This window comes from Alligator sinensis, unplaced genomic scaffold (genome assembly GCF_000455745.1).
Source record: "Alligator sinensis unplaced genomic scaffold, ASM45574v1 scaffold1011_1, whole genome shotgun sequence".
Classification (NCBI taxonomy): domain Eukaryota; kingdom Metazoa; phylum Chordata; order Crocodylia; family Alligatoridae; genus Alligator; species Alligator sinensis.
Genome location: NW_005842785.1, coordinates 175,196 through 190,507, shown reverse-complemented (window position 1 = coordinate 190,507; position 15,312 = coordinate 175,196). Strand labels below are relative to the sequence as shown.

At 41.3% G+C, this 15,312-nt stretch overlaps 1 protein-coding gene across 3 annotated transcripts in view; it reads right to left on the bottom strand.

The window, feature by feature from the left end:
- ANKIB1 (ankyrin repeat and IBR domain containing 1) overlaps positions 1 to 13,818 on the bottom strand; it is a 93,176-nt gene extending 79,358 nt beyond the window's left edge. For all 3 annotated transcript variants that reach the window (XM_006034949.3, XM_006034951.3, XM_006034950.3), the window contains exon 1: positions 13,531 to 13,818. In XM_006034949.3, coding sequence (XP_006035011.1) covers positions 13,531 to 13,718 — 188 coding nt within the window. In that variant the 5' untranslated portion in view covers positions 13,719 to 13,818. The remainder of the gene's footprint in view (positions 1 to 13,530) is intronic.
- Positions 13,819 to 15,312: the final 1,494 nt, after the last annotated feature.

Below are 15,312 nucleotides of genomic sequence, written 5' to 3'. Positions count from 1 at the left end.
CTCCCCCCCTCCTATCCCCCCGCCACCACATACAAGAGTAAGACTTAATTTGAGCTATTATGCAATATATGCTATTCAAAAAAACAAATCAGGACAAAAATCATTTTTGAAATAAAATTAAAATTTGTTATAGTAGATGTCTCATTTTTAGTATAAGATCTGTCTTATCTATATTTTCTTAAAATGATATATTCCAAAAGATTTTGTGCGTGTGACTCTTGACAGACCACCAAAACTTGTTAAGTGGCCCTTGAACTAAAATAATTGCTCACTCCTAACCTAGACATTAAGCTTTCCTGGCCAGAAACCATATTATCATTAGGGATTTCCATAAACTGTGGAGGAAGTGACCCCCGCAGCAGCTCCTTTAAGTTCTTGTTTTGCTACTTTTCAACCTTTCCAACTGCCAAAGGGGCTCTGCTGGCTGGCCTATTTTCTGCTGATCACTGGGGAAGTGAACATTACGGTTTTAAATGTACCAGTTTTTGCATCCCCGTTGATCAGCAGCAAGCAGGAAGGCAAAAACCATGGTATATTTAAAATTATGTTTTTTGCTCTCCTGGCAATCAGTGTCAAAAAGCTCTGCTGGCAGGACCCCTCCACCAGGGCTGGGGTGGGAAGCAAGCAGCAAAATGAAAAACTTAAAGGAAGTGCTATGGGGGGTACTTCCTCTGCTATTTATGGAGATTCCTAATGATCAAATCTGCCTGTAAATCACTTAGCAAAATTCCAAAAGTGTATAAAACAATGATTATAAAATTACACTCCTGATAGAGACGGGCATTCTGTCAGTTCTTCTTGTTCTCTCTCTCTTCAAAGGAACAAATGTTCATTACTCTTCCTGTTCCCTGTAGCCAAACGGTCTTTGAGTCTTGCTTAGTCTCAATTACTTTGATACAAGTTTTTTGATTGCTCTTAAATCTTACAGTTCTCATGTATTAATGTATTAAATGAGCTGTCACTTCTTAAAACATCATTCTATTTATCGTAAGTAGATCTTTAGCTGAAGATTAATTGGTAGAATATAATTTTCAGTGTTTTACTGAACAGCCAAGTTGGGTTGGTACGACTGTGTTCTGAACTTAAAAGAAAAATGTTAACAAGGTATCTCTAGCTTGTTCTATATCTAGAACTTGCTGTTATTTCAACATAGCAATTAATTATAATCAGTCATAATTAAAAACTGGACTTGTATGAGTTAACAGTTTTTCTGAAAATATTAGCTAGGTGTTAAAAAATACCTATTTATCAGAAACCTATTATAATCAAAATCTCAATATGTTGAGACTCAATATATATCGCTTGCTAGTTTATAGTATACTTATCCATCACCCTGTTCAAATTTCCTTGGAGAAGATTAGACTTGCCATTCTGGTCTACCGTCAGATTACATTATTCTATTCTCATTTTCATCAACTTCGAAACTAAATAATTCCACTGATTTTGGTAGGGTTACTTCTGATTATGTCTCATCACTGGAAAACACTTTCTCTCCATTTACTTTTGGAGACTGGCTTTATGGGTAATTCAACAAAAATGTGAGTCTCAGCCTAAGCATTCTTACTAAACTTGTTTATTCTTAGGGTTTTGGTGCAAAGACATAATTTCTCTTTTAAACAGGCCATGTCCATGTCTTATTCTCAAGAGTTAACAAGCCATTTACCACAGAATGTCCACACTTAATAAGAAGCACTTCCCTAAAAGGCTCCATTATATTATAGCAGGGGGATCCTAGCAACCCCTACTCCTGGCTTTGCAGGCCATGTGAGCTGACACAGAACCAAGTTACCTGACCCAGCAATGGTGGTACACTGGTCTTACCTCCAATCTCTTTGTGGACCCCCTGATGACCTACCACAGAAACCCAGGGTTCCACAAAATACAGCTGAAAACTGCTAAAGCATATCTTTAAGCAGCATAAGCCACAATGATAAATATTTAATATCCACAAGGGATGCCAGTATCATTTCTGATATGTAAATATACAACTTGGGTAACATAGGCATTTGAGAACTGAAGCGGCCCTTGATTATATTTCTCCAACGTGACCTTAGCTGGCACATGAGAGCACAGATTATCCTTCAGACAAAAAGTAAGAAAGCTGCAAACATTGCACACAGAAACAATTATGGACAGAAGCTGATAGCTTGACTCCTATCCTAGTATCTCTTAAACTTGGTTTAGAATCAGAAAATTTTAACAATGTTAAATAAAAAGGTAAAAACTAATCTAGTAAAAATATTTTAAAAGTTCTCACTAGCTATTAAAAACTAACCATGAAACCTACTGGTAAACCTGACTTTTGGAAAAATAAAAAGATATAGTAAATTTTAATAATGGTCTACTCCAGCACGATCATCTGCCAGAATTAACAAAAAGGAATTGTGAATAAACCAGTGAGTCTCCATGTTAACTCCTTTCCCTATAACTTTAAAATTTGTGGCTTATGGTTCAACCTTTGAAATCCAATGACTAAAGGTTCTAGAACTAAATCTAGTTCTAAAACCATAAAGATAACCTTCCATCACCCTTGCTATGAATTTCACTGTATTTATTGTCCTCTGTTCTTTCCTTGTTGGCTCTTTTTCTCTACAAACACTGGCTACAAAATTAATCTAATTATTTTCAAAAGGTATTTAGCTCCCTCATGTCTTAATAAGCGGCAAGGTCTCACATCCACATAAAATCTGATAATGGTCTTATATATGTGTAGGTTGTTTTTTCTGTAGCTGTTAGGAAATGAAAATTCTCTGCACTAAAACAGGCAACCGGCTTAGCAGTCTGAGTTTCCTCCCTCATTATATTGTTATTAGTAATTACAGTAAGGCTCCTAAGAATTGTCTAACTTCTTGTTATCTGGAGTTATCAACTGCTCAGTAAGCCTGTCTGCAACCATACTGTCATTTTACTGTCACATACTTGATTAATCTTCACTGATCTTTCTTACCACTTTTTTTAGGGGTCCAACCAAAGTTTGTACCATATCTTCAGCTGCTCTGGGTCATCCAAAAAGTTGGTGTCTACCATAAAAAAATTCACAGCACCCTGAGAATGTTGTTAAGACTTTAACACTTTTTTCACACCTACATTAAAGAGTACTGAACATCTCTCTTCCTTTAGTGAGGTAAAGTGGCACATGAATATACTGCGTATTCAGCTACTCGCAGTAGCTGAATCCTATTTCATTGGGGGGGGGGGGTTAAATGAAAAGTTCTCAAAAAAATTCTCTACGCCATAACAGAAAATAAGATCATATAATTTATACTAGATTTTGGACTTACTTCCTTACTCCATTCAATCAGCTTTGGGAATAAAAGCTCCCCTGAAGCAAGCCAGGCAATGAACATGTCATTACTTTTGGCTGTAGACTAAATAAAATAGCAATGGACCAAATTCCTAACCTGGACAGTTAATGTAACTAAGGCTCCTGGGGGGTCTTTCTAAATGTTATTGATTCACATATTTAATAACGAAAAACATCAATTGAAGTTATGTTAGCCCTAAGCAAAAAACCAGAAACAAAGTGTTTTCATTGTATCTTCTGAACAGAAAATATTATTAAGTCATGACAAATTGGTGCAAGTCCCATTACCATTTGGAAAAGGGGGGAAAAACACAAGACATGAGAATATGAAAATACAAGCTATCAAGAGCTAGAGGTTCCTTATGAAACTGTCAGTTATTTAATTGTCTCAAGCCACATTAACAACTGAAAGAAGATAAAAGGAACAAAGTATCCAGTTTACTGAGGCCACATTGCATAAATAGTGCATGTGACAGGGGGCAAACTCGATGCCAGATCACAAGCTGGCCCACCTACCCGGCTAGGGCAGTCTGCCCAGACTCACCTGCCACGACATGAGTGTTAACAATATATTAAGCAGGAGCCTGCCCATTCACGGCTCCAAACCTGAACTCCATGGCTCATGCCTTGCAGATGGCATCCAGATTGTGACTGCTTCCCGGTCTGAAGCCAAGGCAAATTCAGTCCACCATTGGGCTCCATTTATGCGTGCACTCACTCCGCCCCTCACAGAGGGCCTCTTGCACTCCGCCCCCTCTCACAGGGGCCTCTAACATAACGCCTATTACTGGGCCACACTCCACCCCCCCTTACTTCCCTTGAGTGGCCCCTTTGGGCCACTGGGCTTCACTACTTGCACTCCGGTAGGGCACATGCAGCCCTTCGGTTGGCCTGGCCTTATGCCAAATACCAGGCTGACTCCACCTCAGGCCCCTCACCAGGCCCCTTGACTCTGTTTTCACTCGTGAGCGTTGGCCCATGTACTGTCCTTCTGGCCGCTCTTGCAGGCCTACTCAGTACCCCCGGTGCAACCCTTCAAGCCTCCCTCAGAAGCCTCACTCTGCCCCCCCCCACACGCAGTCCTTCAAATGCGCCTTTTTGCACCCTACTCTGTGCTGGCCCTCACCATAACTCTTCTCAACAACACTGCCCCCTCCGGGGCCTCCAGAACCCATTGTCCCTGATGGGCTCATGTGCCTACTAATGAGCACACCTGGCCCCACTACTCCCACAGCTCTCACAACTACCCACCAGATGGTGGGGGACGTGGTTAAGGCTCCTCTACCCGTCTTTCACAGGGGGGAGTAATTGGTCTGGTATTTCTTGGGGGCTGCCCCAACACAGACAGCCCTGCCAGACCCCCCTTCCCCGGCAGGGTGCAGTTTTAGGTCATGCCCAGGACTTCTGCCTAGTATAAGTTCCTTGGAGATGGCAGTGGCCTAACTTAGGATTGAAACAGATGTTGCCTTTGTGCTACTGTAAAAATGTTTATGGCAGCACAAAGCAACACCAAATAGACATCCATACCTTTTGTTGTACCACACAGCAGCCACAACAGAAAGCAGTAATAAATGGTGCTGCTTTATTGGGGTAGATGTCTATCTGCTTTATGGCAGGAAGGCATTGGCAGTCAAAGCTTCCTATGCCCTCCTGCTGCCCTGAATAGGCACCTCTCCAAGGCTTGAGAGGCCTGGTTCTGCATGCCCTGGGAATTCTTGCACAGGATTGGGCCCCTCAGGCCCTGGGAGGACCCGCCCAGTTTTCCCAGCTTCTACAGATGCACCCCCAGTGATCTCCAGGGTACATCTCCAGAAGCAAGGAAATTACGGACCAAACAGGAGTGCTGAACTCATTTTGGTGGGCTCAGTCCCAAAACCACACCAGAGTGTCCTGGCTTTCCCTGCTTCCAGAGATGTGTCCCTGGGATCTCTGAAGCTTGCTTCTGGAAGTGAGGAAAGTTGGGGTTCCCCACTCGCAAGGATGTGCCCCAGGCAATCTCCAGAAATCCCAGAGATTGCTGGAGGTGCACCTCTGGAATTGAGGAGCATATTGTCCACTGTCCCACAAGATCAACAGGTGGGACAACAAGTGATGCATGTTTCACCCAATGAAGTGGGTCAGCTATTTCTAACCTTAGAGAGACATCTACTCTGTGGAAATACATTCAGGAAGATTTTACCCCGAGTGTTAGAACCCTCTTTATTATTTATTATACTCAGATTATGAACAAGTTCTTACAGTTTCCCAAGACTGTACTGATTTTTTTTTTATGTGGGGCCTTGCTTCCTTAAGAAATGCATGTAATCTTTTCCTGCTCTTTGAGTTTATCTCAATACTTCTAATGCTGCCATCCTATGTATTCTTCTACTCACTATATACTAAACCTTGATCACTGAATTGAAGGAGAAGCTAGTAAAATTTGAAATTTAAATTTGATTTATTTTTGTTTGTCTTCCAATGTGAGCAAACATTGAATTCCTTTGGGATAGAAAGTAATGGTGTATATTGTACAGCAAATAAAATACAGATGAAGATAATGGATTTGTAGTTATCGCTTATGGGGTGTTTTTGGAGTTTTTTTGGTGGGTTTTTTTTAAAGAACAGGGATGGGGTACTGGTCTGTAATTAATAGCAAGTGATGCATTCAAACAGGTACAAAATGAATTTGTGCAATTATTTGGTTAGAAACATATTATACTTCAAATCTGAACTGCATCAGGCTTAGTCTTGAACCTGGCCAAGATCCAGTGAAACAGTGTAGCAGACTCCAAATTTCAGACAGCTTGGAGAATGAACTAAGATGATGAGGGGGAAACTGCAGGACTTGATTATTTATCCTTTGATATTTTGCTATTCCTTCAGGGAAATATTGAAGCAAGATTAAAAGAAAATAAACAAACCTCAGTAAATACAAAACAAACTCTTCTCACTGAGAATCTGGAGTACAAAGCTCTCAGTCTGCATCTAATACCATCGGAGACCCAATCCCATGCCTATTACTTGGACAGCTGGTGAATTTTCCACCCTTACAGGTAGATGTTTATGCTGAAATATTCTCTTGCTAGACAACTCTTGGAATAATATACCCCCATATAATGGTGTTTGGATGCAATTTAAAAATAAAAATTAGCTTCAATTTTAAACTAAAACAAAAATACAAATATTTGGTTCAATTCCTATCAACATGTCAAGTCTACAATGTTAAAACATGCAACAAGACAACTTCATGCATACTTCAGTGTACAGAACATCAAGTCACTTAAACATGCTTACTGACTGACCATCCTTTTTACAAATGAGAGAGAGACAGAGAGAGATCCTTTTTATTTATTTATTTTTATCACTTGATGTTGCTTATGCAATACAGTAGCCTCATCAGACTAGAGAACCTATGTGGTTTTCTTCTTTAAATTCTTACTATTACTTAAGAAGTGTAAATAATTAACTGCTTATTTATCTTAGAAGATAGATCCATGTGTGAATATTGCTTAGCCAACCTTTTAATATGAAGTATTTCAATGCCATACCATTTCCAAAGTGAACCATTTCTTCAACAGTCACCCTTATTGGTGCACTAGCAAACTGCCCGTCAAGAATGATATGGGTGGCGGGGGGAAGCAGGTGGGGACAGAGGCCGGAGTCCAGCCCCCTCCTCCTGGGCTGCTCCCCCGCACCACTTTGGGCCGGGACTGGGGCCATTTCCCCCCCCCCCCCCCCAATTTGGGGCCACGCGGGGGCGCTTCCCCCACTTTGAGCTGGGGCCGTTTCCCCCCACCCCGCTGCTGGAGTTGAGGGCCTGGGCCGAGGCTGCTCCCCACCTCCTCCTCTCTGCTTCCTGCTGGTGCTGGGAACCATGATGGCCACAGTCATAGCTACAGTAGCAGTCCCAGATGGGCACAGCCACGGGTCACCTCCCTCTCCTCTTCCCTGCTGCCTCCCCCTCCCCGCTGGCTGTTCTTGGGGGGTGGGGAGGTGTTGCGCCGGCCCCTGGCTCCAAGCAGCACGGCGGGTGGGGGGGCTCAAGGCCTGCACCACTGGCTCTGGCCCCAGTCCCTGCTGTTATGGCAGTGCTCTGCTGTGTAGGGTGGGGTGGGGTGAGGCCAGTGCGGTGTGGCCAGTACCCTGTGCCCCTGCCGCCTCCAAGAAGCAGGGGGGAGAGGAGCGAGGCTAGCAGTGCTGACCTCGCCCCCCCGCTCTGTCCCCTCTGTCATGGCAGTGCTCCAGTCCCTATCACCCCCCTATGCCTCCAAGGAGCAGGGCAGGAGGGGCACAGCCAGCTCTGCTGGCCTCACCTCCCCGTCTGCTCCGGCCCCTCAGTCATAGCAGCATTCTGTCGTGTGTCTCTGTCTGTCCAGAGCACTCCATTTGGCTGCCAAGGCAACCGATCAGAGTGCAAATAAAGTGTTACAGACAGACAGACAGACTAAGGCTTTATAGTATTAGAATACTATTTTTCCTGATCTCTTTCACGTTCAAACCAACTTTTCCCTTTATAGGTCGTTGTAACCTCATTTTGCAGTCACTGAACCTTGTCCCTGAATCTGCTCAAAGCTAATACATTTTGCTCAAAATATTTAATACTGTCACGATTTGTAGTGCTCGCATGGAGAGGGGGTGTACTCAGATCTAACCTTCTATTATTCAGTAGATGTGTATCTGTGGTTACACAATAATTACTCTGCTCACAAAAAAATTCAAGCAATGAACCAAGAAAGGCAGATTTTGTGAAAGAACAGCATATATCCTGATTGAGTTCAGGATCCTGAGGAAAGGAAGGAAGGAGAGCAGAAGAGTATGAATCCTGGACTTCAGAAAAGCAGACTTCGACTCACTGCCTGTATTTTAAAGAAACTTGACTGAGGCTGCGTCCAGATGAGCACGGCTGTGCAATACGTGGTGCCACAGATGTCATACCACACATTCAGCTGTTCTCTGTGATGCAAGGAGCAGCGTGTGTGTGGGGGTGTTGACCCCTGGATATCCAGGGTTCCAAAAACCCTGTGGAAAAAAAAAGCCGAGTGGCATATGCAGGGGCAGAACACACTGCTCAAAACCAGAGCCTAGCTACCCAGCTGCCAGCCAGGCTTCAAGCAGCAGGATTGCCACTGCTCCAGCCCCAGGAGGCCCCAAGGACCCCAGGTAAAGCTGCTGGGGCCAGCCCAGTGCTGGCCCCAGTCCCCCCTACCCCACCCAGGGTAACCTGCTATGCACTAGGGGATGCATGGCATAGGTGTTCCCTGGGGACAACTAGCGATGGCACAAGGTGCACTGATACTAGATGTCCCTAGGGAACCAAACATCTACATTTGTGTGGACATGGCATGAGGATGCAGAAACAAACCATCCTATTGCACAGGAAGACTAGCAAGTATGGCAGAACAACAACTTGGCTTAGCAGGAACTCTTCAGTGAGCTAAAACACAATAAGGAAGCTTACAAGAAGTGGAAACTTGGATAAACAACTAGGGAGCAGTATAAGAGTACTGCCAAGAAGGCTAACAGTATACCAGGCTACAGTTGGGCCAACTATATGGTTGGGAGAGTTGAGGGACAAGCTTTTGAGCATGTGTGCCCTTTTGCAGGTTCAGTATGGATTCACCTGGTTCTTTATTCAAATGCAAAGCCCCTTAGACAATAAGATATTTCCTATCAACCAGAGCTGACTTGCCAGATACATCCTGCCAACAAAATCATGAGAGGATCTAGGATTCTCTGATGAGGCTGATCACCTGATAGAGAAGGAGTCACCTGATAGAGACTGGAAAATAATATAAGGTGAGAAGCTGAGCCATTCAATCTCTTCAACCATTTTCACCATCTTAAGAGGTGGGAAACACTAACTTTCTGAACTCAAATGGACCTCTCAACCTAGATTCTTCTGGGGAAAGGATGAGCTAATGAAAGGAACTGTGCTCAGGATATTTGTTATTTTTAAATGATCTGTAGTCTCTTGTGCCTTTTCTGTTAAGTAAAGAAAACACATGCAAAAATCTATCTGCACTGTAGATGTCCACTTGCCTATACCCTCCAGAAGAGTTAAATTGTAAACCAGAAGGCTTGCACCTTTGGTGAGATTCTGAAAAAAGGCTGGAGTGATACAGCCTTGATGGTCCTGGAAATGTATAAAAATCAGGATTTTTCAGTGGTTTTTTTTATTAAACTGCCTATATAGTTGGGAAGGATGTTAGGCAAGTTTTGGGCACAAAAGCTATGGTGCTTGTTCAACAACTCTCCCATTGATACACATGGTTCAGTAAAAGATATAAAAAAATTCCTTACCATTCTGAAAAAGGGCCTAAGCTGAGATGTCAGTAGTCAACCTTGCGCACATCCAGTTAAACTACAGGTTCCACCTATCAGGAAATGTTCCTAAAGATTTTCTGTACCTCATGAGTGTGCTTCAGATCTCGATACAGTGATATTGCCCTCATTTAGACTCTGCAGGCCTAAAACACCTACAGATCCAGCCCCTGGATTTCCTAACAGAAATCTGGTAAGTGGTCAAGAAGGCACAGTTGGTTAAATCCTGTCACAATCCCATCACCAATTTGTACTCATAAATGATATGACACAAATTACCAATATTTCATCCACAATGTAGTGCATGTGCAAAAAGGCAGGAGAAACACTGCACATGTAAAATAACAAGTCCAGCTGAAACAACAGCCCTTAAAATGTACTGCATTTTCCTGCAGCTAACATGCACCTTTCATGGAAAAAAAACAGCTCCTGGAAATTGGAGCATGCATTACACACAAGAAATATGGTAAGAATAGTTTCTGCCACTTACTAAGCAAAATCAAAAGTGAAGCCTTCAAGTGATCCACACAGAACAGCATAATGAACAGGCTCAGGTCCCTAGCTGCTGCAACGCAGTTACTCGCTACAAGGAAAGATATTTTTCTTTTTTATTCTGCCTTCCAAAAACAAGGTATCTTATTTCGGGGCATGTTGCATGCAAGAAAATACAGTATTTCATAAAGATTAAGGCTTTATAAAACTCATCTGAAGATCTTCCTCAGGTAGTCCACAAACAGAAAAAATAAAAAGAGTCTTTTCTGTCAGACCTGCAGAAGTATTGTACATACCTTGAATTAAATATATATAGCAGAGATAGGCAACCCCCTGCACAAGTGCCAATTAGTGGCACGTGGTGATGTTTTCCTTGGGATGCCAGGAGGTGTGCTAAGGAAAATGTTTAAATATATATATAATTAACTTGGTGCTCCAGGCTCTCCAGAGCAGCCACAGGTCCAAGCGCTACAGCAGGCAACATATTTATCTTAAACCGGTTTTGGCCATTTTGAAAGCAGTTTATGTGCATTAAACTTCTGTTGTGTTACAGATTTGAACTGGTTTCCAATCGCTAATATCAGTTTCCTGTGTAATTTCCGTCCCTAGCCCTAGCCAACTGATTTCTGCTTACCAACCTAGCCTTTAAATTTTAATCCTATTTCAAACAGGATCAAGAAGAATGAGTTTGAGGGACATGATTTTGTACCCCATTTTGAAGAAAGACTGCTCTTCTCCCTACTAGCCTAATAACTTCTTTCTAAGTAAAAACTTATTTTACAACATATTATGCTGTTCACATCTACCGAGCCTCATACTGACTAGCAATACCAAAAGGGATTTTCTGTGGAGCCTTCTCAACCAACTACCTTCAGGAAAAAAAATCTAAGCTTTTAAGTGCATGAGTTTAGCAATGAAAACATAATACACATTTCTACATTGGAATCATCTCTAATTGTAGTATAAACATGCAGTACATTACAATGGTAGTGAAGTGTCACAGGTTCTATCTACTGGAGACCTTGAGGATTCAGGCAGTCACATTATCACTACTATTGTTGCCCAAGATACCTACATTAAAGCTGGCTTGAGAATGCGTAACTTTAGTATGCAGAGAGAGTATATTGCTATCAGTTACAGACTGCAGTAAAGACGTAACCATACACTTTAGAAATACAAATTCAAAAAACAGCTGCATCATTTATAGTCCCTGAAAAATGCCTGTTCCATACATTTCAAACAGATTTCAATAGATAGCACTGTATTTCTTGTGTAGATATCCCCCAACTGTAAGGAGGGAAAGGCAGAAAACAAAGACTGTTAATTCCTGCTTGTTTCTATGATCTTGTTACCCTTTCAAAACATAAGAACATAGGATTGGAAGGGACCTCCTAAGACCAGTGAGTGCAGTCCCCTGTGTTTGCAGGTGATTGTTAACCCAAGGAATCAACAAAATCACCTCTTCAAATTCTCACCCACAATAGCAAGAAACAAACCACTCTATTTGACAAACCACTCCGTGCATGTCCTTTCACAGCATTTGATAAAGCAAGCTCCGGCTCATGAAAACACACATTTCTGATTTATTATAAGTTGCATCTCTACCCCCTGCCTTCATGTTGCAGTAAAACAATCATCCCATTAATTTCATCTCCCATTATTCTTGGCAAAATATTTCTGTACTAGCAGACAACTGAATACAGGCTGAACCGAAAAAAAAGAAAAGAGCAGCAAATCACTGAAATCACAGAATGAGGCCTGGAAGTGACCTCACCAATTCATCAAGTCCACCCCACATTCTGAGGCAGGGCTAGGAAAAGGTATACAATACATCCCTGATGGATATTTGTTTAATCTGTTCTTAAGAGCCTCCAATAGAGGGAAATCCACAGCCTTCCAGAACATTTAGCCTGTTCCAGGACATATTTAGTTAGAAAGCTTTTCCTAGTAATGAGCAACCCTTCTTTGCTGGAAAAGTTATTTCTGATGACAGAATTTCTTGTCCTATCCTCAGTGGCACAAGGAACAAATGATCACCATCTTCTTTATACCAACCTTACACAGGCTTGAAGACTATTATTGTGACTCTCAAGATCCATTTTTCTAGACTAAACAAACCAATGCTTTGGTTTTGATAATCAAACTAAATAAATTCAGTGCTTGTGAAAGTTGTTTGATCAATACATAATGTTTTCTGTAATACCAAGTGGCTCTTTTTTCCATATTGTTCAAGGGAGATCTGCAACAAGGATTAGCACAGTTTAATAATTCATGGATTTGATTTAACCTAAAAGCCTTTTAAATATGAATGCCATTTTATTTTAAATATGGATTGCCATATATTTATAACCATACAAATTTAACTACCAGTTACATTACAGTTTTTCCATATCAATAGTTATAATTTTTGCCCTTTAACAGGATACTGTACTGTAAAAAAAATTTCAGACTGTCTGAACACTAGGCCATTTTTAGACATGTCTTTGCTCTGTCTGCACTGGCTCTTGTATAAAGTATCTATATAGTATTACATTTTAAAACTGCATATTGAATATTATTCACATTTTATGATCATCTGGAAAAATGTTCCATCACCAGAATTAAACACTACTCATAATATTTTAAAAGGGCTTTCAAAGAAAATACTGAATAGTGAATTTTAAGCCAAAGATATTCTGAAAAAGCATCTTTCAAAGAAGACATGGATATCAGTGCAGGAAGCCCTATGGCAAACACATTGGTTTGCCAAACCAAAGAACATCTTATACATAAAGTTTTGAAGAATAATTTATTAATTAACAAGAAAATAAAGCACTTTGTAAGCAGACACTACAGGAAACACAGCTAAAGACAATTTACTTCCTGCAAAAAAATAAAAAAATGGAACTGTAATTTAAATCACAAAAATGTTTGCCAAATTGATCATTTTTGGTAATAAAAATAAACTGACAGCTGTAGAAGCGAAAAATTCAAGATCAAAAGACAAGTTTAAGGAACACATAAGTTAATGATAATAATGGAAGACTTCAAATAAAGGTGACAACATATTAGGTATAGTATTAGAGAAGGACTCATTAAAAAAATTAAATAGTTTTGAAAAGTGGGGCAAAACTACCCTTTTAAAAAGGCTGTACTATAAAAGACAACAAAGCTAATTTTATACTCTAATAATGTTTATGCCTGAAATTAATATTATAAAGAAAAAACCAAAATATTAAAGACCAATTAAAACCAAGCATTTTCCAAGTTACAAAATATGTCTTTCATAATATCCTGCAGATTTTCTAGGTTTAAAAGGTTACAATAAATCCAAATTAATACATATGTTCAATAATGACATATCATACAAAATAACTATAACCTAGTTATAGTTGCATCTTGAATTTGTTAGGCCAACTGTTAAAAATGTTAACAAATCATGCACTTGTACTCACCCTAATATTCGGCTCATTCCATGCCTAGCAGCATAATGTAATGGAGTATTGTGCTGATAAGTTTCCCCATAAGAAGTATTTGGATCAAGAGTTTCTTTTAATTGAGGATTGCTCTCATATATTTGGCAGGCCAGATTTTCATCTCCATTTATAAGTGCTTTGCGGAATTTGGTGGTTGTATTTCCCATGTTGGTACAGTAATTGATGGCACTTTTTCCTTTCCCCTTCAGCCACTTGTAAGGGTCTGCAACATGTTGAACATCCTGAAAAACAAACAGTATTTCAGATGGCCTTGTAAACCTGTTTTATCTTAAATGAATTTGTCCAGAAGTGACACTACTGTAACTACAGTACAAATGCTTATGGCTAGGAAACTCTATTGTGCATAATCAAAATCCTCATATGAATAGTTAAAAATTGGCTGGATTTTCTAATTCTTCACAGGTTAACTAGTTCCCTGTTAAATTATAATGGACTTCCACATTAACATGGTTAAAATGTTTTTACAATGCACACACCCTTTGGACTTGGGTGATTCTATTAAAATAAACCTAAGAATATAAACATTTCTATTGTGCCCATACCCCTTTATAACAAAGACTTAATCTGAATTCTGGTAACTATTAAGTGACTGCAAAGTTAAGTTGTAGCAAAATCAAAGTAGAATCATTGAAAAAAGAGACGACTAAAATATTTCAAAGGCAGCAAAGGTTTTTACTGTGATTATTTTTTTCTCAATATGTAAAATCTGCATTGAATATAACCAGCACAACTCTTCCTAGCAGGGCCACTGGCAGGATCATCACAGTCCTTCCCCAGCAGCCATGCAGTGAATGTAAGTTTTAATTCCTCAATCAATCATGTATATTTTGTAGCCACTAAGGATCAACCAAGAATGAGTCCTTCTCCCGCAGTACAAGGCACTGCACAGAATTATGTATGGCGCTAGGCTAGAGCATAAAATCTACATAGATGAAGCTAGATAGGTCAGGGCTATGGATAGCTGTTCATTTGTAGCGCTACACTTGTGCTATTACAGCCCCCTGGCTGGAGAGCTGCAAAGTTACTTCAAAGGTGAGCTCTCCAGCCATGGGGCAATATGTTTCTCCTAGTCCCTACCCTACCAGGGAAGGGGACAGGCTGTCAACAATCCACCCCCTACAGGAGTAACAGGGACAAGTGTAATCTTCTCTCCCCCACCACTGTTGTTGCTGTTCTTGCAGTCATGATGGGAACTTGGGCTCTCAGTGCAGTGGCAGGAAATTGGGCCCTGGCTGTTCTTACAGCAAACCTGGTGCTCTGGCAACAAAGACAGTAGTAGTGGAGTCCCATGAGGCCTCCTTGACAGCTTGTCACTGGATGAGGTATTGGGAAGTCGGACATTTTCCATCCCTCTTGGAGGTAGAAGAACAGAGGACTATGAGAAACTAGGGGTCCTGGAGACCCTTGTAGCACTATCTGTACCTGTAGGTAGCTGTTACATGTGGTACTACAAAACCTCACACTACAGAGAAGTTCCTGCACTATTCTGTGGTGCAGGGGTTATCAACCAGGGGGTATGCGAACCCCCAGGGGTACTTGGGAAGGCGTCGGCGGGCAGGGATGCAGTGCCACCACCCACCGCCCTGCACTGCTGCCTCCCAGGAGCAGGGCTGGGGCAGGGCAGGGTGAGGGCAGTGGCACCCCTCTGTGGGCTGTGCAGGTACTGTGGGGGGGAAAGTGGGGAAAGATCACACATGGCAGCTGCCACTGCCACCTACTACCCTGCGCTACTGCCCCCCC